The 24,460-nt window shown below is 36.9% G+C and overlaps 1 protein-coding gene across 11 annotated transcripts in view; it reads left to right on the top strand.

Annotated features, from left to right (window-relative positions):
* SOX6 (SRY-box transcription factor 6) overlaps positions 1-24,460 on the top strand; it is a 369,801-nt gene that overhangs the window by 320,926 nt on the left and 24,415 nt on the right. For all 11 annotated transcript variants that reach the window (XM_053979406.1, XM_053979405.1, XM_053979401.1 and 8 more), the window contains one exon: positions 14,397-14,505. In XM_053979406.1, the coding sequence (XP_053835381.1) occupies positions 14,397-14,505 (109 nt within the window). The remainder of the gene's footprint in view (positions 1-14,396; positions 14,506-24,460) is intronic.

A 24,460-nucleotide genomic window follows, 5' to 3' on the forward strand; every position in this document is an offset into this window, starting at 1 on the left:
CTGCAGTAGGCGAAATTTGTAGTGCATGTGTGAGTTATCCTACAACGGGAGGTGATGAAGTGTACTCCTTTCTTGGTTTACCAAGTGAATTCCCTTTTTCCCCACCTATGCCATGATACTGTAGGTACCATATGTGCTATAAGAACATAAAGAATCCAGTTAAAAGGGCAAGCAAGCACCCAATTTCCTGGTTTTGACCTCACTTAAGTTCTCCTAATGTAAAGCTTTTGCCATGGTAAGGATGCATCTTAGCACATGTGCCTCTGAATCAGGGACTGCTTTACTTAATCATCCTTTAACTGTTATCCCAGTGCTGTAGTATTAGGAATGCTCCTAATGTGGTGCAGCCTATGGTTTAGGTAGTGGAAGTCTCTATCATTCTCTTATCACAAGGCAGAGGGGGACATTTTCTTGCAGTGATTGCAATGATTACTACTTTGTGTCTCCTTTCCTTTTCTCCCTGCTGCTGCTCTTCCCTGTTGCTTAACTTTACCCTGCTTTTGCTGGTGCTCTTCTAGTGTCTCAAGAGAAGAGCACCTTCATTGCTGTTGTGTGTCACATCTTAACTAACTAATAGGACAGCACACAATTTCCACATTAGAATTTCCACTCATAACATCTCATGCTGTGAAGAGAGTGTTATTTCACCTCTTTTTGTTATTTTGTGGGTATGTTCTCTATGCAGCTGCATTCCTGTTGCTAAACCAGCCTTGGATTTGACTTCACAACTAAGCTAAATGCTGACCATTTTCCATAAGCAAAATACACAATTTATCATATTTTTGATTGCTTGGAGTAGCAAAGGAATAGAGATAAAATTGAAAACTTCATTGTGAGTTATCAGTCACATTTTTTTTCTTTAATAATTCTATTTTGTAACTGATGACAGAACTCATTTAGCATCAGACCATTTTAGGCTGTGCTTTGATAGAAACCAAAGCAGTTGCAGCTCCTGAGATGAAGATCTTTAATAGATTTGAAAGGCAAGAGCTATCTCAGTCTAGCACGTTGCCTTTCCAGTGCAAAGAGCTTCTCAGCAGCTTTAGCTGCAGCTTGCTGCCTGCTCAAGGACAGAACTATTTGAGCAATTCTGCTGTAAAAGCTGCAAGGGCTTTGAAAACAAAAGCTTTTCCTTTTATTAAACTGAAACATTTCACTGTTTGATTTTTCAGCATGACCCCACAAATAGCTGAATCAGATGTTTTAAAGTTCTGTGGCCTGTTTGTGGGGACCATCAGGTCAGAAGGTGAGGTATGGGACAGAACTTCACTCCTGCATAACATGTCCCTGAAAATGCACTTTGAGTGCAGGATAAGGAATGAGAATGAGGGAGAGCACAGATAGGAATGTGAAGATCCTATAGTTTAAATGGTGGATTTGCATCCAGATAGCTCCAGAGCATATAGTTCTTTCTTTGTTTTCTGGCATCATCCCTTTCAGTTCTCCTAATATATAATAATTTGAAATTCCTCTTAAGTCTCTGTTTCTAAACCCTAAGAAGCAGCAAACCTGAGCCTTGCTGTTTGCATTCTTCTGATATTAAAGCCTCCTATCCCAGCTGGGCCCTTAGCCATAGGAGAGGTTTGAGGGAGGAGGAAGAGATGTTTTTCTTTCTCAGCTGCTGTACCAGATTGGAGGGTGGGGAGGAGAGAGGGAGCAGACATAGTTTTTAATATTCAAAATGGAGGCTGGGGTGTGATTGTTGTCTGAGCCTGACATGCTGCTGCTAATCACTGTTTCCCTTAGCTGATGTGACAGTGGGGCTGGAGCTGGGTGGAGGCTGGTACCTGGTGACGAAGAGTGTCCATTCTCTCAGGGAGTCAGGGAGAGCCTTGGTTAGTCTGTTTTTGGAGAAGCTCGTACCCCAGAGACATCTTGTACTACAAAGCTAACAATACAAAGATATTTTTGTTTACGTTTAAAAACCTGTGTTACAGATTTTCAGGAAGTATTTATTTATTATTGAAATTAGCTGAGAAGGAGAATTAGCTAAACAGAGATGGATTTAGAGATCAGCACAATGCAGCAAGATTAAAAAACCCTTTCCATCTGAATTAATGAATTTCAGGCTGCTTTTCATAAACTAGTTTTTCAGAAGTCATCTGTGAAGCCTTGTATAAAGAATTTTTAAAGGTAACTTAATGGGATGGAGAAAAGGTTTAAAATTATCTACAGGGGCTGTTGCAGGAGATATTAAATATTGATTTATCTTGGAGTAAGAATCATACTAAAGAGTGAGGCTTGTAGTCAGATCAATTTATCTGGAATACAAACTATAGGGCTGTATTTAGTACAATGTCAACATGAATCTTAAACAAGTAGATGTGAAAGGTTGATCATTTAATCTAAATCAATTGGCTTTCCAAATCTTCAATTAAAAAAGAAATCTGAACAGTTCAAACTGAACTTCTCCTAAATGCTTCAGGTGGTTTAAAAAACACTTCATTTAGTCAGTCATGCTGTATCATAATGCTTCTCTGTGCATCTTGTTGTAGCTAGGAACAAAAATATATAGTCCAAGACTTCTCCAAATCTTGAGCTTTTAATACTTCATACTTGAAATCCCAGTGTAAATAGTTCAAGTAATCTGGCAAATAACTCTGCAAGTAATTTTCTGCTACTTGCCACTGCTGCTGCACTGCCAAGGTTTTGGTCATAATATAAAAGTTGGCTCAGATTGTTCTTAACCACCTAAAACTGATTATGCTCTATTTTCAGGCATAAATAGATACCAGTATGCCAGCTAGTGGTACTGGCTAAAACATTTTTTCAGAGTGTATAACAGTCCATAGGTCTCCAGTAGAAAATCCTTTATCCAAACGTGACATTAAAGCAGGATGTCTCAGATAATTTAAGTGTTACATTTGCTTTTGTTTGTACTGTTTTCTTTAAACATATTCATTAGAAAAGAGCAGAGCTTTTAATGTTCCATGACTGAAAAATCCATCAAGCAGATTTATGGCAGGGGCAGTGTGGCATAACAGCCAGTGGACTGGCCTAATGTGCAGAAGTCCTGGGTTCGGCTCTCAGCTTAATCATTGACTTTCTGAGTAACCAGAAGATAATAATTTCCCCTCTCTGTGCCTGAAGATTCAGTTAACAACCTCCATTTTAGAATTATTTGGGTATTACTAATGAGCAGTGGTAAGCATTGCAATTGTCTACATATATCATAGTAAAAAGCTCCAAAATACTGATTGCTTCCTCAGAACAGTATTGTTCTCTTTCCTGTGAGACAGAGCAATAAAACTTGATCACAGTTATAAAGTATACAAGTATAAAAAGGAGTAAGGAAAGTATGAGACAGGAAATTCCCTCTTACAGATTGTATTTATCCACAGAACAGCAAAGAATCTTCCACTGCACTGAGGGGATGGAATGTTCCTTCAGTGAATTGCATGAACTTTTCCATATACGTCAACTAGAGTGGGAGAATAAGGATAAGGGGAAAGAGAGAAAAAGTGCATTTTAAATGCAGAGATGTAGTAGGACCCAGCTTATGCTTATACTGAAGATAAGGTCAAAAATAGATCTTAAGTGGGACATAAGTGGATAATTTGTGGGTGAAACCACTACTTTGGAAACACCCGTTCAATGTTTGTTGTTAAGGTATAAAAGCATTTTCTAAATTGTATTGTTGCCTAGAACTGAAGAGTACTTAATCAAGATCTTATCTTGAAACTTGAGGCAAATTTTTCACAATAAAAACAAAAGGAGGTTTATAAAATCATTCTACTTTTGATGAAAAGCTAGAGAATGGATTTGTGCCAGTGGCATTAGCTATAGACTAGCAGTTTTCTCTTTATATATTGCAGCAATAAAAACACATTATTTTTTCCACCCATACATAGGTAGTAATTTTGCATTTAGGTGCAAGAGTTCCTGGATTCTGCATGGAAAAAAAAAATGCATAGCTTTCAGTTATCCTTTTAAAGTCCTCTGTCATTATTTTGATTCATGAGACATGTAAATCTCTCCCAGTGTCTAGGAAGTACAGATTTGCCTGCATTTGCGTGTGGGATATCCCAAAGAGAGACTTTATCCTACTTTATCAGTTGCCTTTTATTTTTTGGGGTTTTTTTTGGTTTGGTGAATGAGCAACCTGGTCTAATGGAAGATATCCCTGCCTGTGGCAGGGGTCTTAGAACTAGAAATAGATAACCTTTATAGTCCTTTCCAACTCAAACCATTCTCTGACTGTGAATTCATAGCCTTCATAAATCCGGTTTGGGCTGCTTTTGCCTTGAGTATAAGTTTTAAAAACATAAATGATGAATAACTTAGTTCTGATTGTGTTAGGGAGATCAGTCAGTAAATATAGCAATTTCACAGATGCAGAGTTATTCCTTCACTTCAGCCAGGATATTGCAAATGCAAGGTCTTTTCTGCTCACATAGATCCTTACAGAACTGTGCTCTTGGCTGTCTATTGTTTTATTCTTAAACAAGAATAATTCTTTGTACCAGAAGGTCTTCAACCTACCTGTCTCAAAGGGAAAAAAGAATGTGATCAGTAAGAAGGATAAAGCATCTTTTTGAGCCTGGAAAAAAACTGTTTAATTCTTATTCTCAGAATCTGTGTACACATAAGAACTTCACACTTTGGCCCTGATTCAGTCAAGTGCATTTAGTCCATTCTTCATACACTCCCCTGGAGTTAAGTACTGATTATCCATGTCCTTGAGGCTTCTGTTGGATTGGAGTGAAAGTATTTGGCACCTTACAAGATTAAGGCCTATATGAGGCAGCAACAATTTGCAACTCACTGTTTTGTTTTCTTTGTTTTTTATTTGTCTGTTTTTTTTTCCCAGTTGCATGAGGATTAAAGACAGGAGGTAGTTATATTATCACAGGCATTACGTGCATCATATTTGATATTGTAATCATGCAAACAGTAAACTTGCCTTCTTGACATAAACAGTAAGCAGCACTTTTTCCTGAGGCTGAAATAATCACAGAAAAAACATGGCAGTGATGGAGGTACAAGAGAAAAAACACTGCATAATGATGTTATTATCATTGTTCCTTTGTCACCCATGCTTGCACCTTAGTGATATGATCCTTTTCTCTCTGAAGATAACAAAAGAGGCCTGAGTATAAATGGAGTAATATATAAGCAGCAATCATAAAAGGCAACCTTGAAAAAATGTACTTAAAATGCTACTGAAAAAATCATCTTCATAAATACAGAAAAAGCCTACTTAATCTTTGTATGCATGTATGCAATTATATATTTACATCCAGCACAAGGCAGGCCATATACTTGAAAACAGTAGCATTTGGTGGGATTTTGCTAACTGCCTTGATTGCATTTCTAATTCCAAATATGAATATGAACATTTAAGCCCAAGTGTCTTTTGCATCTCCAATTTAAACTGCTTCAGGTGTCTTCCTGAACATGGGATGGAGCAGGCATGTCTGGAGGCTTGTGTTGTTTATAGAGGTAAACAAAAGGGTTGAGTACCACCAGTGACTCATTTGTGATGTCTGGGGTTAGACATCTCTACTGCCAAAGCCCTGGAGGATTTACCCTAATGGAGATACTCAAACCTACCCTTACAATATACAATACTATTCATGTTCAAAGGTTGCTGTAACAAAATGCAACTAAGTTTAGTTCCTTAATTGAAAAAATACTGGCAAATAGAGTATTTTAAATATTTGCTTTTATACTTTTCTAACTACTAGCCATATGTTGAGTAGGAAAAGTTGCATTGATTGAGATCTGATAATTGATTATTGCATTATGTACTCAAGGTTTATCAAAGTTTTTCCAGCATTATCTGAAGGTGTCCAAAACTCTGACATGTGCCTGTCTTAAGGAACAGTTGAAACAATAGACTGGAAGTATTTATGAGAACAATATCTGTCTTTTTCTTAGCTTTTATAGGTTTAAAATTAAACTTATAAATGTCCATTTATATGTGCTTAAATTTGAATATTATTCACAAAAGAACATCAGATTGCTTCTGAAGATCTTTGGTCAGTGACATGTGTGCATGTCTGTCTGGTTGTGTGTTTTCTGGACTTTAAAAAAGACCTTTATTGTCCCAACTCCCTGAGTGGATAGCAGCTGAAAGCAACAGCTTTGTGCTGTTGGGGTTTGCAGAACACCGCAATGAAATTGAAATTGGTGACTTTTCTCCCTTCTTTTTTTTTTTTTTTTTTTTCATTCCAAAAAAATTGTTCTGCTGAAGCTAGAATAGTTTTTGCTGGTTGTTTCACTGCTGTGGCTTCCTGTTACAACTGGGTTTTCAGACTGGAATATATTACTAGGTGAATAAGAGAGAAGGAGATTCACAGCTTTGACCTAGTAACCAAATTCTGTTCTGATTCTAATGCGTGAGAATACCTTCAGTGAAATTTAGTCACAAGCATAAAAATCTGGGGAAACATGCAGATATATGTAGAGAATCATGAAATTGTCCAAATTTGGTAAAAGCATTTTTGTTCATTTTTATGGCATTTGAATGGCTCCATTTTAAAATTCTTGATGAAAATGAGGCCATAACCAACATGGTCCAACCACCTGCTAAATTAAACTTAAATATAGATATACATTTATTCCTTTGTAATATTTAGCCTAGGAAAAACCCCTTTGTTTTGTCATATCCTTGCACTTTTATTCTTGTAAATCGAATGTTAGAAATTTAAATGAACATTCCAAAGGTTCATGAGTAGCTATTGAATTGCTTCCATTAGTCACTTTACAGCTCAGAAAAAAAACAAACCACAGTCCTGCTGTTTCCTAGTAGAAGTTGATGTCAATCGTAATTTGTGTTTGTTTTTGTCTGTCTCTCAAAAATTCACATGTTTAATTAGAAGAAAATGTTGGAGTTTTTTAAATGGTTGTGTTCAGATTCCTTCTAATTACAAGGTAGATTATAGATTTGATCTATATCATTTACCAGCTCTTCTTTAAATTTAGCAGTGTTACAAAAGAAAATTAACTTCTCTCCCTAGAAGGCTCCCAGTTAATCACCTGTGGAGTTGGTCAGGAGGGAAGGGAACAGCAGAGAGGACAAGGGAATTTCTCTTTGACCCAACAGTTGGACAGCTTACACTCTGGAACATGAGATTTGATTATCTTAGCATGTGTTACTACAAATGTTATTAACAGTCATAAAATTATCCAGCTTTTTTAGAAACAAGTGACAGACCAAGCTGTGGACCCTTTCTGACCCCTGGCAAATTCTACAGCATTCATAGAGAATTATGCTAAGTGTAAAGTAGTAACTCCTTTTGTTTGCTTTTCATTTACCAGCTGCTAATTTAATAGATTGTCCCTTTGTTTTTTAAGGACTAATTTCTTCTCAGCCTGTGGTGAAATTTCACAGTTTGTGTGATTTTTTTTTCCTTTTAATCTTTACCTTTTAGTCTGTATGTAATTTTACTGTAGGCTTCAGCCTGAGTTTGCTGCTGAAACAAAGAGTTAATCACAATGGTCTCAGATACTGCCATGCACTATGCCTTTGTACATGAATAAAAAGTTGGAAACCGCATGAAAGCAGTAGTTGGGTTACCACACAACTGGATATGCTTAAGTCTGAACGCTTCATAACTCTAACTACTGGGGAGTTGCAAACTTATAAATAACCTTGCAATTGGTTAAAACCATATTAAAACCATATGAACAAAGACATAAAGCATTTGGTTAAAGGAGCTCAGTAAATGCAGTAATCCTGTTGAAAGTAATCTAACCAGGGCAGATCCATAGCTTAGGAGTGCCTGCAAGCATGGCAATAGTTATGGAGATGGCAATATTTCATGTGCAGGGGGGCATAATACTTTCCTTAGGTGGAGATTTGCTTTCTTAGATTTGCTATCAGTTCTTTTTTTTTGTCCCCTTTTAAGAAATAGTTTTGAATTGATAGACTTTCTACTAAAAGCAGGCTTCCATGCACTGAAGTCTATAAACATCTTAGTATCTGCTGAATGCTCCTGATAATCAGAGAATTCATTTAAATCCTTCTTATTTGTGCTCAAGATCAAGATGGCTACTGCTCACGCTAGCTGAGAAGAAGCTCTTGGAATTCTGATCCTTAAAACCAGGCTTCCAAAATAATTAGCTGAAGACAGTGTTTACAAGTAGGCTATATGCACTGGTATTTATTTATCTGGGGATATTTTTTTGTGGCTTTAGCCCACTGGTTTCTAGACTAGATTTTTTTCTAGACACTTGAAATTTTGATGAAATTGCAATTCTCAATTTTGACTCCAGAACCTGGCTCTTAAAAGAAGTCTCATAATGTGACAATCACTGTGAGATTCTGTTTCTGAACAACTTCAGAGTATTTTCTGCTTGTGATGGTCCTGCCCATGTCACATTGTCACATGGAAGCCAGCTGAGGCTTGCCAGGCAGGCAAAGAACGTTTACTGTAAATTCCCTGTTATCTGCTTTTAACCTCTTTCTTTTCAGTTATGCTTTAAGATGGAAAAATATATTTAAAAGGAGACCTAGTGGCTTCTCTCTCCCCACATCTTTTCAAGCAAGCTGTTTGCTTTGAGGCACTGCAATGTGATACAAATCTGTATTCTGTCACAGGGATGCTGGTCCATGCTGTATGTTCAGAATTCAAAGATATTACTGGAGCAGTTTATGGAGGGCATAGGGGCCTTCAAAACCTGGAAGCAGCAGTATTTCAGAGTGAAAAATCACTCACTGTGCTTCTCTTGGTCCCTGAGATCATTGAATTCAGATGTTTCACTTACAGAAAAAATAAAGGGCAGGTTGTGTCAACATCATAGGTGACAGCATATCCTTCAGTCCCAAGACCTGTAAATACTTGGAAAAGGATTGTACCTTGTAATATCTTAAAATAACAGCATTCCTACATTATGTTTGCCTGCTTTGCTAATTTAATTTCTTTTGCTTTTTGGAGCAGCTCCCAGTGCTATGATATTGAAAATGAGTCCTAGGGATTCTCCACAGTTCTGCAAAACCAAGGGCCACGCTTTTAATTGTAACAGTAGTGCCACTATTGTGTTTATCTCCTCTGCCATCCAAAGAATTCCAGAAGTTGCATGCCTGCACACCAGTGGGATGATTGACATTGTTGTAATAAGGTTAATGTTTAAACTTCCCACCCGTAATAACTAAAATATCCAGAGATAAGGCTGAAAGTCAATTTGTAATTATCCCTGCTGTGCCAAGACATCGCAAAAGATTCTAAGCGGAGGGTAATTTAACTTTTCAGTCCCAGCTGTTAAAAAGTAGTAACAAGAAGGTGAAAAGCTGGGGGTATTTGTATCTTGAGTTTCCAGGGAGGGGAAAAAGGAGTTGTAATTCCTCCTGTTCAAACTCGGAATAATTTTCTCTGTGTTCTACTGAAAATGTCCTTTTCATGTTTTGAATACATTAAGTTGTTTGCTGGTTGTTTACTCTCCATGGTACATGAAGGGAGCAGATCACAGTTAGCAAAAAAGCTACTAGAACGTTTAGTATAGAATAATTTAATTGAAATACATTTCATACATAAAGACAATGTGATAATTATTTGTAGTTATTCTAACTAAAGCACTGTTCTCAGAAGAAATAATATCCCTTGAGTCATATGTTCTGTGGCTTCTGTGAATGACCCATATTAATTTGATTTTTAGAAACTGCCTCTTTAAATTGATGTTGGGTAACTGCTTCCATGCTAGACTATTGAAATAAAGGTATTACATCATTGTCCAAACACGTCTACTTCAATAAAAGAATTTGTTTGCAAAAAAAGATATATATTTTAAATCTTTTACACAACGATCAGCATGCATGCCATTTTCCATTTCAGGCTAAGCATATATTTCAGATGTGGAAAAAGCAAGCATGTTGAAATAATTTGAGGCATGGGTATAGTCAGATCAGTCTTGGTAATCCAGAAGGGAGGGGTGCCCAGTGTATTATTACGTTTCATATATTATTTTTCAAGAGATGGATGCAATCAGTCATCTTCTTGCATATGGTTTGAAAAAAAAAAAAGTCTCACTGGTAAGTAAACTGTTATTTAAGTACACAATCCACAGTACTACAGAAACAGTTTTGCCAAACTTGTCCAAGTATTCTCACATCCTTAAAGATGGTATAAATATCATTTATGGCAAGCAGTTTACTTCAGACTATATGGAATGCCTTCCTGCTCCCCTGATCTAAGTGTCCCAGTTTGCATTATGGCCTTTATCGCTTTGGTTTGATGGAGTGATCAGTAAAAATTTAATGACACTATAAAATAATAAAAATGTCATTAATTTACCACGGATCCTGGATGCAGTGGTTGTAAAGTTACATTAATAAACAGAATATTTTTTACAACAAAAAGCATTGTTACGTGGGAACGTATAAATAACACACATAAATTTAAGAGCAATTTTACTGTTAGCACACACATTATTATGGAATAGCCAATAAGTGTATAAAACATAGTATATAAAATTTTATGAAAATATACTGTGCACATCAAAAATTCAGCTTTTATCTAAGTGCAGAGAAAAGCCATTATTGTGTGCTTACTGTTTCATTGCTGTTCTTTCACAAGATCACAATTTTATATTTGTTTCTAGTCATTTGAAGTTTGCAGCCTTTTCAGAGGCAGGGGCTAAGGATTCCTTTTGCTTTACTCCCCGTTTCACTGAATCATTCTTTTTACCTTCCACACGTGAAGAAAGAATTGATACTTTCTGGCAGAATGTGACGGAAAAGTTGCTAATTTAATGCAAAGCTAAAAATAATGCCCAAGGGGTTGCAAGGCTTGCTTGGCGACACTGGAAATAAGGGATAACTATCTAGCAGTCTATCTGTCATCACTGGGGCTGCTCCATCACTGACTGTGATAATATGTGAATATGATGGATGCCACAGCCTTGTGGCTCATAACATTTAACATTCATCAGCTCTCACTAACGGGGGCTTTATAATTTAAATATCTTTATTTAATATGCAACATCTACCTCATACATCATAATTTCAAAGCACTTAGAGAACCAACAGTCCTGCAAGACAGTTGAGCAGACTTTAATTTTTTTCAATAACTTTTACGTTTTCTGCATGTTTGTGACTGACAACGCATAAATAAGTGCCTAATCATATCACAGAATGAAAAATTTAGGTTTGGCTGCTAAGAAGATTCTTTTTTCTCTTTTTTTCATTTTGAAGAAAACATTATTTTTACTACGTGTTCAAAGTATAAAGAAGCACAAAGGATCTGATTTGTGTTGGGAAGTGCTTTCAGTTTCCTAATGCAAACTCCAACTGACTGTGTTGCTCTTGTCATGAGAAGGGGTTGTCTGTGTCATATCCTAAAACTTTTTTGCTGAGATTTAAAGGGAAAAAATTAAAGTAACTCTACAATATAAGCTCCATAGCCAGCACAAAAATAAGAAAAAAAAAATCTATTCAAAATAGGGGTCAAAAGTGCTTTTCACAGGGAAGAAAACACCTGCACTGTCCATAGCAGTGCACTTTATAACAAACTCACCAAAATTTTCTGCTAATGGAGGTTAGGCAGGCAGCAATAGATCCATTAGTAGCTGTACATGTGTGCAGATGTAATGCGTGTGTAGGTAACATATTTGTGCAGCTATGTATAACCATTTATTTTTAATGAAGGGATGTCTTTTTTTTTTTTTAATCTAGGAAGATGAAGTAGAGAATCAATCTTCCTCTCAGTCATCTTAGGGGAAACATGTACTTTTAAAAGATTTTTAGTCTATTTTCTTTAGGATGAGTTCAAGATGGGGACAAAGACAAATCCCACTGAAAATTATTTGAGCTTAGTGTAGGACAAGTTTCTTCTCTTATAATAAATGTCATATGAATTTGTTGTCTTTCATGGAATTGTAAAGGCATGTTCTAGATAAAAGCATTTTTAGTATTAAGGAAGATTTTCCTGTTTTTTAAAGTCTTCTGAATTTGTGTAAACCCAATGCAAATATTGACCATTTTTTCTATCACTATGATGATTATTTTCAGTAAAAAAGCAAGAAAAGGAATTAATGTAAAAGGCATTTCAAAGACCTAAATATATCTATCTTTGTTAAAGCATCTCATGAATTATGAGGGGGTTATAAAATAACTATAAATACAGCTCCTTTGTTTGACAAGAGCAGGTATTTTTATGGCATAAGTGCTTTCATTTAAGTGATTCTGAACCTCATACAATTTTCCCTTTTCTCCTTCCATGTCAAAATATTGATGTTCTTGCAGAAACTTTTTCTTTTTCCCTTTTTTTTTTTTTTTTTTTTTTTTTTTTTTTTTTTTGTAAGAGTATGTTTTCTGGTAAAATCAAAGAGAATGAATGACTAGAAAGATATTCCAAATGTGCATATTGATATGTGCTGGATCTGTTGATTTTTATAGAAGAAAGGTATTTCTCCTTTTTCTGAAACACACTAAAAGGCTGTTCTTCCAAGAATACTGCAGGTGCTGTATTAACGTCCTTTAAAAAAAAAAAAGCTTTTAGTGCAAATATTTTGAAAGAGAAAATAAATGTGCCAAAAGCTGTTTTCTTAGCACTGATCTTTGTTTTTATCTCAACTGCAAATCAGCCCATTGCAATGGAACACAGTGTCCTTGATAAACTTATTTTTCATTCTCTCTACAAGTAAGACAGATCCCATCCTGATGATTCAAGTGTATTGTTACATTGCACAACATTTTTCAGCAAGAAATTGGGCCTCTGGTATTGTAGTGCCTTTCTACAGTCAAATTTTATTTGTGACTCTTTCTCTTCTCTTGAGTTCCTTTGTGTATATAAGCTCCTTCTTCAACCATGGATTTTACAGAAGAAAACAAGTAATTAACCAAATACAAAATGCAGTTGCTTTGTCTTGACAACTGGGAGATTCTGAGGAACTTTTAGAAATGCATTTAGTACCTGAAATGCCTCAGCTGCATGTTGTAGCAAATCCAGTGTCAGACTGAGCTTTCTTTTCCTCTGCAAATTAAACAGAGAATAATTTTTAAAAATCCATGGCTGAAGGAATTGAAAACATGAGGAATCAGAACATTCCTCCCTTTTCCTGATGGGGCTTCGTGGCTGAAACACAACGACAATAGAAAAATAATAATATTGGAAAGCAGGAGTAGTTGGAGGTGGAGCAAATGAGGAGACAAGGCCGTGTTTTGTCCTGAAGAACATTTCCAAGTTTCTACCATCTTTTGGGAGAGATTTTCCCAATGTTTTCTCCTCTTGTCTAGCAGGCACAGCACAGAACTAGGTCATTGAACAATAGACTGAACAGCAGTCAGCACTCTACTCCTGCATAATGCATTAAGTATAACATGGAGAAACGGTTCGTGGAGCTGAAAGCTGGTATTTCAAGTCTCTAAATTCAAGCTGACATGACATTTAATATTGTTTCATAGTAATGAACAACAAGGTCTCATTCATTCACAAGTACAACATAATGCCAAGTTTAATCTGAAGAGGTAACAACAAGGCAAGAGGGAAAACATGCTATGTTCCTTCAAATGAGAATGCTAAATTAATGATAACCATTGAACACTCTGCCACTGATACACAGCACTACAGAGACCACTATTGAGAGACAATATTACACTGCCTTTAGAGCAGCCTTGTCCAGGAGTGAGTGAGGAACTGGGTTCACGTATAAAATACCTTTCAGTTTCCACTTTCTGGTTCCAGGTTTCCTATGGAGGTCTCCAGCTCTCAAAAGCTTTCTTCTTTTTTTTTTTTTTTTTTTTTTTTTTTTTTTTTTTTTTTTTTCCCTGAGAGTGGGTATTGATTTTCCTTGTTTTCTTTTTTCCTTTATTGTCTTCTTACATTCCCTATTCACTGAGTTACAACTTAAATTTCTAGACAAAATAATATTGGTTCTGTCCTCTATTATTCCTTATTTCAAATATTTGTCTTTGAAAATCTCTGCATAAAATTCAGACTTGTGTTTTCACAGAGGTATGAATGCAAAGTTAAATCTCAGAGTGGGGGAAAAGTGCTTTTTTTTCATTAAAATACCAGTGCATTTTAATACAAACTCTTCTTTCAGCTTCTGAATTTTTATGTTTCCCAAATGCCGATTGTCTTTTTCAGTTTAAGCTGGAAAATAAGTGGTAAGGCAAAGTGAGCAGCATCGATCAGCACTGTGTGCTGCCAAGAGTGTTTTGTATTTGCATGTACAATCGTTTATGCATTATGGCACTGCAGATCAAAATAATCTCAAAGTTTCTGTATATGTTTCACATTTAAAACTGATTTTCATAAATGCAAACATTCAGAATCTGTAAAAAAAAAAGAAAAAAGAAAAAAATTGTCCCTGAGCTAAAATTCTAATTAGATGCATTCATTATTTGTTCAGATTTAAAAAATAAGGCATGTATCGATGCATATCCATATGTACTGGCATATAATGCGAACTTTCCTATATGGAGCATTAAGAGTCCTTCTGTTCTTTTCCAGGAAAGAGCAAGGTTTGAAAATTTAGGCCCGCAGTTAACAGGGAAACCCAACGAAGATGGAAAAATTGGTCCTGGTGTCATTGATCTTACAAGGCCAGAAGATGCAGAAGGTGAGTTGAAATTTTGACCATGAGCTATTGACCACTGCACCACAGGATGATGTGGCTGAAATACTGCCAGTGTCATAAGTACTGCCTGTGTTACATTCCAGGGTAACACTTGATCGATTTCTGTCTGTGAGATTTCAGTAAATCCATAACAAAGTGTGGAGACATGAAGAGGACTGTGTAGCCCTTTTAGCTCTTCTGCAACACAACTGTCTTTTCCCCAAGCAGCTGCCAAATAAGTGTTTGTATTTTATACTCTTACTAAAATTTTAGGAAATACTGAGAAAATTATCTCAGGAAGGATAAATATTCCCCCTTTTTTTAGTGTTTAGCAGTTTTGAAGAAGGTTAGAGCGTTCTCAGAAATCTACCCATCGTGCACCACCTATCGAGACTTACCAAGCAGAATTCCATTCATAGGCAGCTATCAAATGATAATGGAAAAATACTTCACATTTTCTGTATGAAAAGGTCTTTTTCATTATATAAGCCTTCAGTGCACTCATTTCAGTGAGAGTTTTATGTATATATCTATATGTTTCAAGCCCCAGGTGGAAGTCAGTGTTCATCAGGACAGAGCTGAGTTTCTAGCAGGATTATCACATATGCTCTGGAAGTGAATGTCACTGGAATCCTCTCTATCCTATGGCACATGTACATATGTAGGAGCCCTACCTTTCAGAAGATTAATGTACTATTCAGATAGAATATTATGCAAGATTTTGCCCCCCTCAATTTACTTCTGTTTGAGAATAATTTTGCCCTTTTAAAACTGGGGAAATTCTAGTTATGGCTTAAGAAGATTAAAATACCTCTGAATTTTTCCATTAACATCCAAACATCTGACAAATCCAAAGTCTTCTTTTTTCCTTGGATCAAAAGAATAGAACCAGTAAATTTTTGGGAGCTATTATTTATGAGCTTCATTTATTCATCCTTAATACAATTTGATTGGCCACTGTTGTATCATCTGTAAACAGAAAAAAAACAAAACAGAATGTAGGCAAAAAAAAAAATTAACTTTCAGATGGGTGTTTTGCAATGATTTTTTTTTTTTTAAAAAGTAATCAGGAGATACATGGACTTTCCAAAGCACTTTTTGACCAATCAGTTATTTATAAAGAAGCATTAATCCAGCAGCAATATTTCATATTTCAACATGTTGAAGAATATTTTTCTTTGGTCAGTTTGGATGAAAAGTTGCAAGGGGATATTTACAGATACACAGTGACTGGTTTAGATGACATCAGGCCTCTGACCCCATTATTGGTTTCGCTAATTTCCTTCAATTCATCCATTTTCTTCCTAGTGTCCTTAATTTAGTGTCTTGATACCCCTTGTGGCACTGGCAGCCTGCCCAGTTACTGGATAGTGCAGAGAGAAGCTTTGCCATATGTAACCCAAGCTACAGTCATGTGTGCCAGTTTAAGGACAGTGTGCATGTCTTTCTAGAGCTGCTGAAGGGGGCACTTTGAGGCATGGTGCCTTGCCACATTAGAAATACGAGTTCATGAATGGATTCAGATTTCCAGAATTTGTTTAGCAGCCAAGAGGTATCTCTGGAAAAGAGATGCTGGGTTCATAGTGCTGCTGATCAGAAAAAAAAAAACCAAAAAACATTAGCAGGAGTTCTAAACTGAGTTGCTTATTTGTCCTTCTCGTTGTAGACAAGGTGAATTCAGATGTTAGCTGGATGGAAGAAAAATACATTCAAAATATAACCTGAGTTTTGTCCCTTATGTTTGGTAAGCAGGCTAAGAGATGGCACTTCTAGCCTAATATAATTTACAGTGGAAGTGCATTACAGACAGTGCTGCTGAAATATCAGCAGTTAAACTGTGGTCTCTGATATCCTGTACCATGCTATAGACTCTGCCTAGGTTCTAATTATTATGAAACTATTACAGATCTTTCTAGGTTTGTCAAAGTTTTTTATACGTGTTTCTATTATTTTGTGCTTCCAAACTTTAGCCCTGGGTTACTGAAACTTGAAAGCTTATTCTTTAGAAATGAAACACGGATGAAAAATCAAAACCCTACAATTTTTATAAAGATTTGTAGGGACGGTATGTTTATTACAGCACTGGGTGCATGTGGGGATTCTTTCTTTTTCAAAGGACATGCATGCCCCTGAGGACTCCTGATCCTTTTTTATTACTTTTAACTAATTTACATATGTATAGAATTTTACAATAGGTTTGTGCATATTCATTCTGTTGATTTCATGTTACACTTACAGCTAGTTACACTTGTACTCAGTTTTTGTCAGAAAGTACAGAGAGAACTTTTGGGTCACTTTGCCTTGTTTCAAGGTCTGAGGAGTCTTTCTTATTTCTTATCTCTTTAGCTTAGAAATTTGCATTCTTTCTCTTTATCTGGGGCAGTTTTATTAGTGTTGCAAAGTTACTAGACTAAACAGTATATTTTACTTATGCTAGCAAGCTCAAAGCAGCACATTTCACTTAAATCTAAACAGATTTTTACCTTGTTAAATTTTCACTGTCTCAGAATCATAGAATCATTTCGTTTGGAAAAGACCCTTAGGATCATCAAGACCAACTGAGCATTGCCAGGTTCATCATGAATCCATGTCTCAGAGTGCTACATCTTTTAAATACCTTTAAAAGGGTTGGTGACTCAGCCACTTCCCTGGGCAGTATGTTCCAATGCTTGACAGCTCTTTTGATGAAGAAATGTTTCCTTTATATCAAATCTAAACCTGCCCTGGCACAACTTAAGGCCATTTCCTCTTGTCTTATCACTTCTTCCTTGCAAAAAAATACTGACCCCACCTCTGCAGCCTCCTTTTGTGTTGTTGTAGATAGTGATAAGGTCCTCCTGAGCCTCCTGTCCTCCAGGCTAAACACTCCAGCAGCCTCTCCTCATCAGACTTGTGCTCCAGACCTTTCACCAGCTTTGTTTCTCTTCTTTCACCTCCTCTAAGAATGCCTTGCTGCATTTCATTGTGTTGCCACAATCACAATCTCAGCTGAATGTCAGAAGTTCCTAATAGGCACAGTCATGTTCTTCAAAGGCTTCATGTGTTTCACACCTTCCTTTCTGTATTGTCATTTTTACTTTAAATCTTTTTTTTTTTGCCTTTTTTTAGATACTATTTGAATGCAGGCTGCTGTAGAAATCTTTAGCTAATATTTCTGTGGTTTATGTGTGCTTTTACACATATAAAGCAAGGAATAAAGATTTCTGAAGTGACATATTGATGGCCAATTTTTGATGCCCTGTCTTTTCTTGTCAGAAATATGTCCAGATCTCTGAGGCCCAGGTGCAGTTGTGACAGAGTGAGTGGATGGATGTTAGATCTGCCAGGTGGTTTTTACTCTCATCACCAGAATTTTAGGACTTCAGAATTATAAAATTCGCTATATTTAGGGAAGATATTAACAATTTGCAGAGTGTTCTTTTAAAAGGGTGGTGGAGGCAGGTGTAAGGGTGGGGCAGTGGTGTAGCAGATTTTTTCCTAAGCTAAGGATTCCAAATTTAGTCCCATATTTATGCTGCCCATAAACAGGAGGAAATGCAGTTTGGGTTGTATTCTGATCCCCACCAGTGGTCTAGAGCAAAGGGGCTGTGCAAGTGCAGTTCCACTCCCTGCCTACCTGCATACCTACATTTCCATAGAAGTGTGCAGAGACATGGTGCATGTCTGTCCATCCCAGCAGGCATTTGAGACAGACCAGATCTGGGAAGTGCTCCTGATTCCCATAGTTTTGACACAACATTTAATGTTCATGTAATTTGTTAGAAGACATATCAGACTTCTGATTTGTGGAATGCCTTTGTAACAGTATCTAACAATGATTTCTCTCTACTCCTTACATCTTTTCTATAACATATGAGTCTGACATGATCAGAGTCATGTTTTCCTGTAATTTTAGGAGTGCTTGTGGTACTGGCTCATTGACCAGAAGCTGAAGCTCCAGGTATTTTTTTTTTTTTTTTTGAGTCATGAATTATAACTATTGAAATTCTTTAAACATAGAAATTAGACAAATATGAAAGAGTATAGAATGATTTTTTTAGCTCATTGTCCCTGCCCAGTGTGTAAAAACCTTTTTAAGATTAATTAATGGTAAAATTAAATTACTGGTAGCTAGTTGTGCTTTCAGAGATACAAAGCAGTCTTCAAAGTTTGTGTTGCTCATAATGAGCTAACAGTCATCTGAATGGAGGCTTGAAAATCATTAGCAAGAATTTTATATTAAATATGACATAAACCAATATTTCTATTACTTCCTTAGCCACCAGCAGGACTGAGCTAACTGTATTAAAAATCATGCTCAAACTGTATTTAAAACATTGCCACTTACTGTGACACCATTGATTAATAATCCACAGCTGTTAGACTTGTATCATTACCTGATATCACAACTGCCATGTTAAAATACATGATACATTTGTAGTTAGCAGAATTCAAAAACATGATTTGAAAGCCTCATAAACATTTGGTGACTGGTATCCAAAATTATAAACAACAGCCAATTAGAGAACTAAAAAAGATTTTTTTTCCACCTGAAACATTAAAACTTTAAAGGAAACATAATTCTTTCTGTAGGTGACTTCATAATTTTGTGCATTTGAGGTTGTCAGCTGAAATATAGCAGACAGGAATGGAAACACCAAGACAGCTTTGAATGTAGCTGTAGCTAAACCCCCTCCTGAACATGACTTGACATACATCAGCTGACCAGAGTGTGTAGAGTGTAGTCAGGAGTCATAGGTAAGCCCTGTTTAGATTTCAGGTCAGAAAATCTATGTAATACCAAAGTATTTAGCATACTAAATACTAAAATATCTAGTTCTCAGTTATTGAGAATATTGGATGACGTGAATAAGTGTTTTTTGTTTCAGTTCTAGAAAAAATTTTCCTTTCACAGATGCTCACTTTTGGGTGATGGTGCTGCTTCTTTTGAAGTGTAAAATGTGCTCATTGTTAATGAATCCTTCTGGTTTTGTGGATGTGGTTAAATTCTTGGATATTTGTAGGAAGCGTGTTAAGATTTTGTTTTCTACTAGATAGAAATCTGCAGGGTAGACCTAACCTTTCTGTTGACAATTACTGATTTTACCTTAGCTCTGGTTGCATTGTGGTTTCTTTCAGCAGTTGTGTTCAGGGATTCAAATTCCATCAAGACCTGATCTTCATTCATACCAAAGAATTGGATCTATTAAAATGTAATTTTCTTGATTGGATCCTAGGCTCAGAACAAAAACATCTTAATGTTATTGTTTTGCTCCTATCTCACTGTGAGATTTTGTAAAAGAGAAGAAACTTATCTGTAGCTGGTTCTCCTTAGTGAAAATAAGATGCATTGCAAACAAAATTAATTTTTAGAAAGCAAATAGAAATAGATAAAAATGCCTTATTAGTACTTTACATTTAGTTCCATGTTCATTCAATTTGATATTTTAGAATCAGGGGCTTGTAAATTAAATATTTGGCATCACAGTTTGCCATTTGGGAAAACATACAAGAAAAGTTCTGGGTCCTGTTTGGGTGTTTTCATTCACATTTTTTCACACTGTAGTTTTCTTGATTCTGTAAACCTTGTGTTTAGCACTTGCTGCTTCTTTCTTTGATACTATTCTACCAGTGAATATTCTACCAGCTAAGCACATACCTGAAAGGTAGGTACATGTCTGCCAGTTTAGACAGAAACAATTTTAAATAATATGGTGAGATCTGTCTCTCTGCTTTGTCTGTATCTGTGTATTTTCCTGTCCTTGTATTAGACTTTTCAAAGTCTCACAGAGGATAACTTTTGTTATGAAACCTAGCTGTAAAGTCAGTTCTTAGAGTCCTCAGCATGGGATTGGCATCAGCCCATCTCCTTAAATTCATTGATTTAGTGTCTGAGTCCTTAATGCCTATGTCCTCCCTTGCAGTGCTCACTGTCTCTTACTTCAACTTGTAAATTCCTTGGGTTAAAGACTGTGGGTTTCTACATATCAAATCATGGCTTGAGATTACACAGATTTAAGCCTTATCTGTGTGTTCTTGGTATCTTTGAACCATGCTCCAAGTAAACTAAACTTGCAAGCTGGATAACAATTGGTAATTGACTAGTTCCAGTAGTAAGGTGCTGTGGCGCCTCGCTTTTCCCGCCCCGACCAGCTCCCGAGAGCGTGGCTTGGTGCCTCGGCTCCTCGTCAGGGTCGATGCTGCCACTACTTCCGGGTGCTTCTGTGGCTGCACTCCGGTTGGGCTGGCCGCGCTTCGTCGTCGGCGCAAGGGAAGGAAACGAAGAGGCAGCAGGGAATTGTTCAAACCCGTCCATGTCGCGGCTGGGTGCTTTATTGGTTGCGGGAGCCGCAATGGAGAAGCTGTGGCTGCTCCCAGCCTGGCTTGGACAAATCTGGCCCCGAGGCTGGGGTGCCGCAGAGGGATATAGGGGTGGGACAGGGGAGGACTGGAGGTCTCCGCCCAATGAACACAGACGCTGTGGCTGTGACGTTACCACAACGACCAATGGCCAGCAGCCTGGGGCTAACTTCCGTGTGGTGGGGGGGGAAGACACGTGGGACGCACGAGGATACATGGAACCAGTAAGCTAACAAAGACCAGAACTCCAAATCTGAACCCAAAACCCAGGATGCAACAGTAAGGCCTATCTTAATATTATTAATTCTAGTCCAGTTTTTGTTCTGAGCCTGCTTTCGGACTTTAATCCAGGCTCGGAGAACAAGCTGACCTCATCTTTCAGAAGAACATATTCCAGTTCATCAGTAAGCTTAAGAACACAATTCTGCAGCATTTCAGATGATGGGTTTGTTGTCCAACATACAAAGACAATGAATAGCCCAAGATTCCCTGCAGTTAACAGTCAACAGTCTGTCTTTGCCTGCGCAGGAAATTAGCTCATTCATATTTGACTTGAGCTAGCCATGTTGCAAGGAATGTTGTAGCAAAATGCGAGATTCTACCTGTCCAAAAGCAAGGGAAGTTAAATGGTAGAGAAAGAAATGGTGTTAGGCATCATCAAAATTTTTAACCAGTTGCCAGAACCTGATAAAAAAAGAGTAGATGTAATTGCATCAGCAGCAGTAAGTGTGGAATCTTGTAAAGGAGAGGAATGATTTAAGTGAGGAAGGACAGGGAGGAAGTAACATGGGAGAAACATGAGAAAACTGAGATACAAGGGGAGCGTGAGGCTGATCTCTTAAGGCTGAGGAAAAACTGCCACCAATTTCTACCTGTCAAAGTGTCATTTCCTCCCTGCCTGGCAAGAGAGCAGACATCATGCCCAGTGCCTGGGTTTTGCACACCTATTAGATGGATTATTAACGGAGCACCTCTACCATATGCTCAAAGCCTCAACAACCTCATATAGCAAATAATAGCAAACACCCAATAGCAAATAATTGCTTATACAAAAGGGTGAGGGTTTCTTCTCTACTTCAAAAAAGGTTGGCTTTGAGCAGCTGAAGAGGCAGGTGAAAGGGAACCATACATTTACAGGCAGATCAGCCTTGGCAGGCTGCCAGGACGATCCAAACCTGTGAGGTAACTTATTTAACACCCTCCTGTGCAGAAGTGTAAACAGCAGATAGCACAGGCAGGGTAAAGCATCACCTACTTTTGTGACAGTGCTTCGTAAATACCGGAGGAAAGAATTCCTCTCCGTGCCAGAATTTGTTGCACATAAATATTTGTAATAGTTGCTATGGCAGTTGAGAGGAGAAAGATGAAAATCAGAAAACAGTGAAAGCTGTCTGAAAACAAAGAAATGTATCCAGAGAGTAAGCTCAAGCACTGGAATTTTTATTGCCCTGAATTCTTGTTATAGGCCTTTGATTGCAAAAACACCACCCCAAAACAAAACAAAACAAAACAAACCCCAAAACAACCCAAATCCAATAATTGTATCTTTATATTTAAAGAAAAAATAACTTACTAGATTAATAAACCCAGATGCTAAAATGTGGCCTTCATTAATTGTAGTTGCCATTTTTGAACATCCATGAATCTGGTTGTGCTTTATTCCTGAGCGATATCCTTAAATTTTCCAGAGTAACTCGTAACAGATAGGAATCTAGGATGAAGTACTTAGGTGTGGTATTTCAGTTGTGTTGGATGAGATTTGGTGCTTCAGCCCTGGAGTAACTCAACGCCTGCAGATGGGATAGGAATAAGATGTCTTTAAGAACCACCCCATCACTTTTCTGATGGCAAACACTCCGTGCATCTCATTGTTGCCAGCATCCCCATAACATTTTAGAGGGGGAACTGAAAAACCTGTGCTAGGAGAGTGTGGACTGATCTTTCCATAGCACTGAAATTTATTCCTCTCAAGACACTAATATTTAACATATAGTATGTTTCTCATTTTCAGAATAACAAATCTGGGTATCCTCGACAACTGTTAACTTTTGATTTTCAACTGCCTTAGGTTTTTCTTTTTTCTACTGCTAAATATGAGGTGTTCTTGTCTGACATTTCCAAGCTACAGTAATTGATTCTTATAGAATAGTATTTTTATTTTAAAAAATTACACTTAAGATTTTTGATGTTGTACAATTGACAATTTTTACAATGCCCTGAGTTTTACATAGGGGCACCTATTAGCACAGTTATAACTAAGAGCTTTTCACAATTTCCATTATAGAGTAAAACATTATTTTCAGGAATTTAGAAGGTGGCTGTAAAAAGCAACTGTGGGCTGCAGTTTTACACAGAAAATCTTCACCTATGAGAAAATTATTGTCACAAATGCTGAAAGCATCAGTCAGTATGCATAGCTATTTTTAGGTGGACTGACTTAAAAATTAAATATAGCAATTCAGTGGTTTAAAACTTTTTTTCACACTCATGTACAGCCACCAGGTGTAAAACACCCTGTGGTCCTGATTCTCTCAGGGTTTCTTGGTAGTGCTCCAATATGACAAAAGAAGCTTGAAGCTCCATAAAATAGTGTAAAATTTCCAGGCACAATTGAATTTTCAGTTGATGGAGAAAGCCACCATTATATTATACTGAGTGAAGGAGGGAGGAATCTTGCCCTTCTTCCTTAAATCCTTGAGCACAGGGAGTGGAGCAGAAATATGAATACACTAAGGAAAGAACATCATATATTCTGGCTAAGTACAAGCAATTGGTACAGACTCAAACAAGCCCTCTGTGTACAACTGTCTATTTTTCTTAGTCTAAAACCGTTTTCTCCTTCAGGAGCCTCAGTATCTCAGAAATAGGAAAGTGTTTAGGATCATTTGCTTTTCTTCCATGTACATATGCAAAGTGTCTAAGCAAGTGCCTAGTGAAGAATATGGTAGCAAGGGGAAAATATTTCCTTAATTTGTACTTTGGTTTAATTTCACAGGATCAGTGGTCCAAGGAGTGTGTAGTGTGAGCGTTGCAGCATCTTCATAAATTCTGCAAATAATAAATGATTTTGTTTACAATTTGGCAGGGGTGGTTTCACAGGAATTAAAAAAAAGGAATGATTTGTAAATTTTAATGTAAGCCCCTATTGCATGCTAAACACTATATTTTTTATCAGGTAAATGTGGTCACATATTGAGATACGCCATTACCATATTTGTAAAAACATCTTCATGGTTTTGCTCACAAATCCTAAATGCCCAGGGCTACCTTACTTGAAAAATTAGCCGGAAGAACAGCTCCTGTTAACATGCTGGTTTTGCTTCTTTCTCTTCATGTTATATTATTTACTAATTACATTATAGTTGTTGTAATATCAGTACCCCATGTGAAAGGAAGAAGAAATGGCATACACATATCCTAGCCCCAACTCCTTGCTAATTACTGATATGACAAGTGAAAACTGCTAGCACTGGATGGAAGGAATTAGTTATATTGATATAGAGAATTATGTTGCATTGTTCAGAAAGTGACAAATTATTGAAGATTGAATGCAGGAAATGGATCACTAAAGCAGTGGCTGCAACACATCTTAAAATCTATTGCTGAGTTTTCTCCATTT

Source organism: Vidua macroura, chromosome 6 (assembly GCF_024509145.1).
Source record: "Vidua macroura isolate BioBank_ID:100142 chromosome 6, ASM2450914v1, whole genome shotgun sequence".
Lineage (NCBI taxonomy): Eukaryota > Metazoa > Chordata > Aves > Passeriformes > Viduidae > Vidua > Vidua macroura.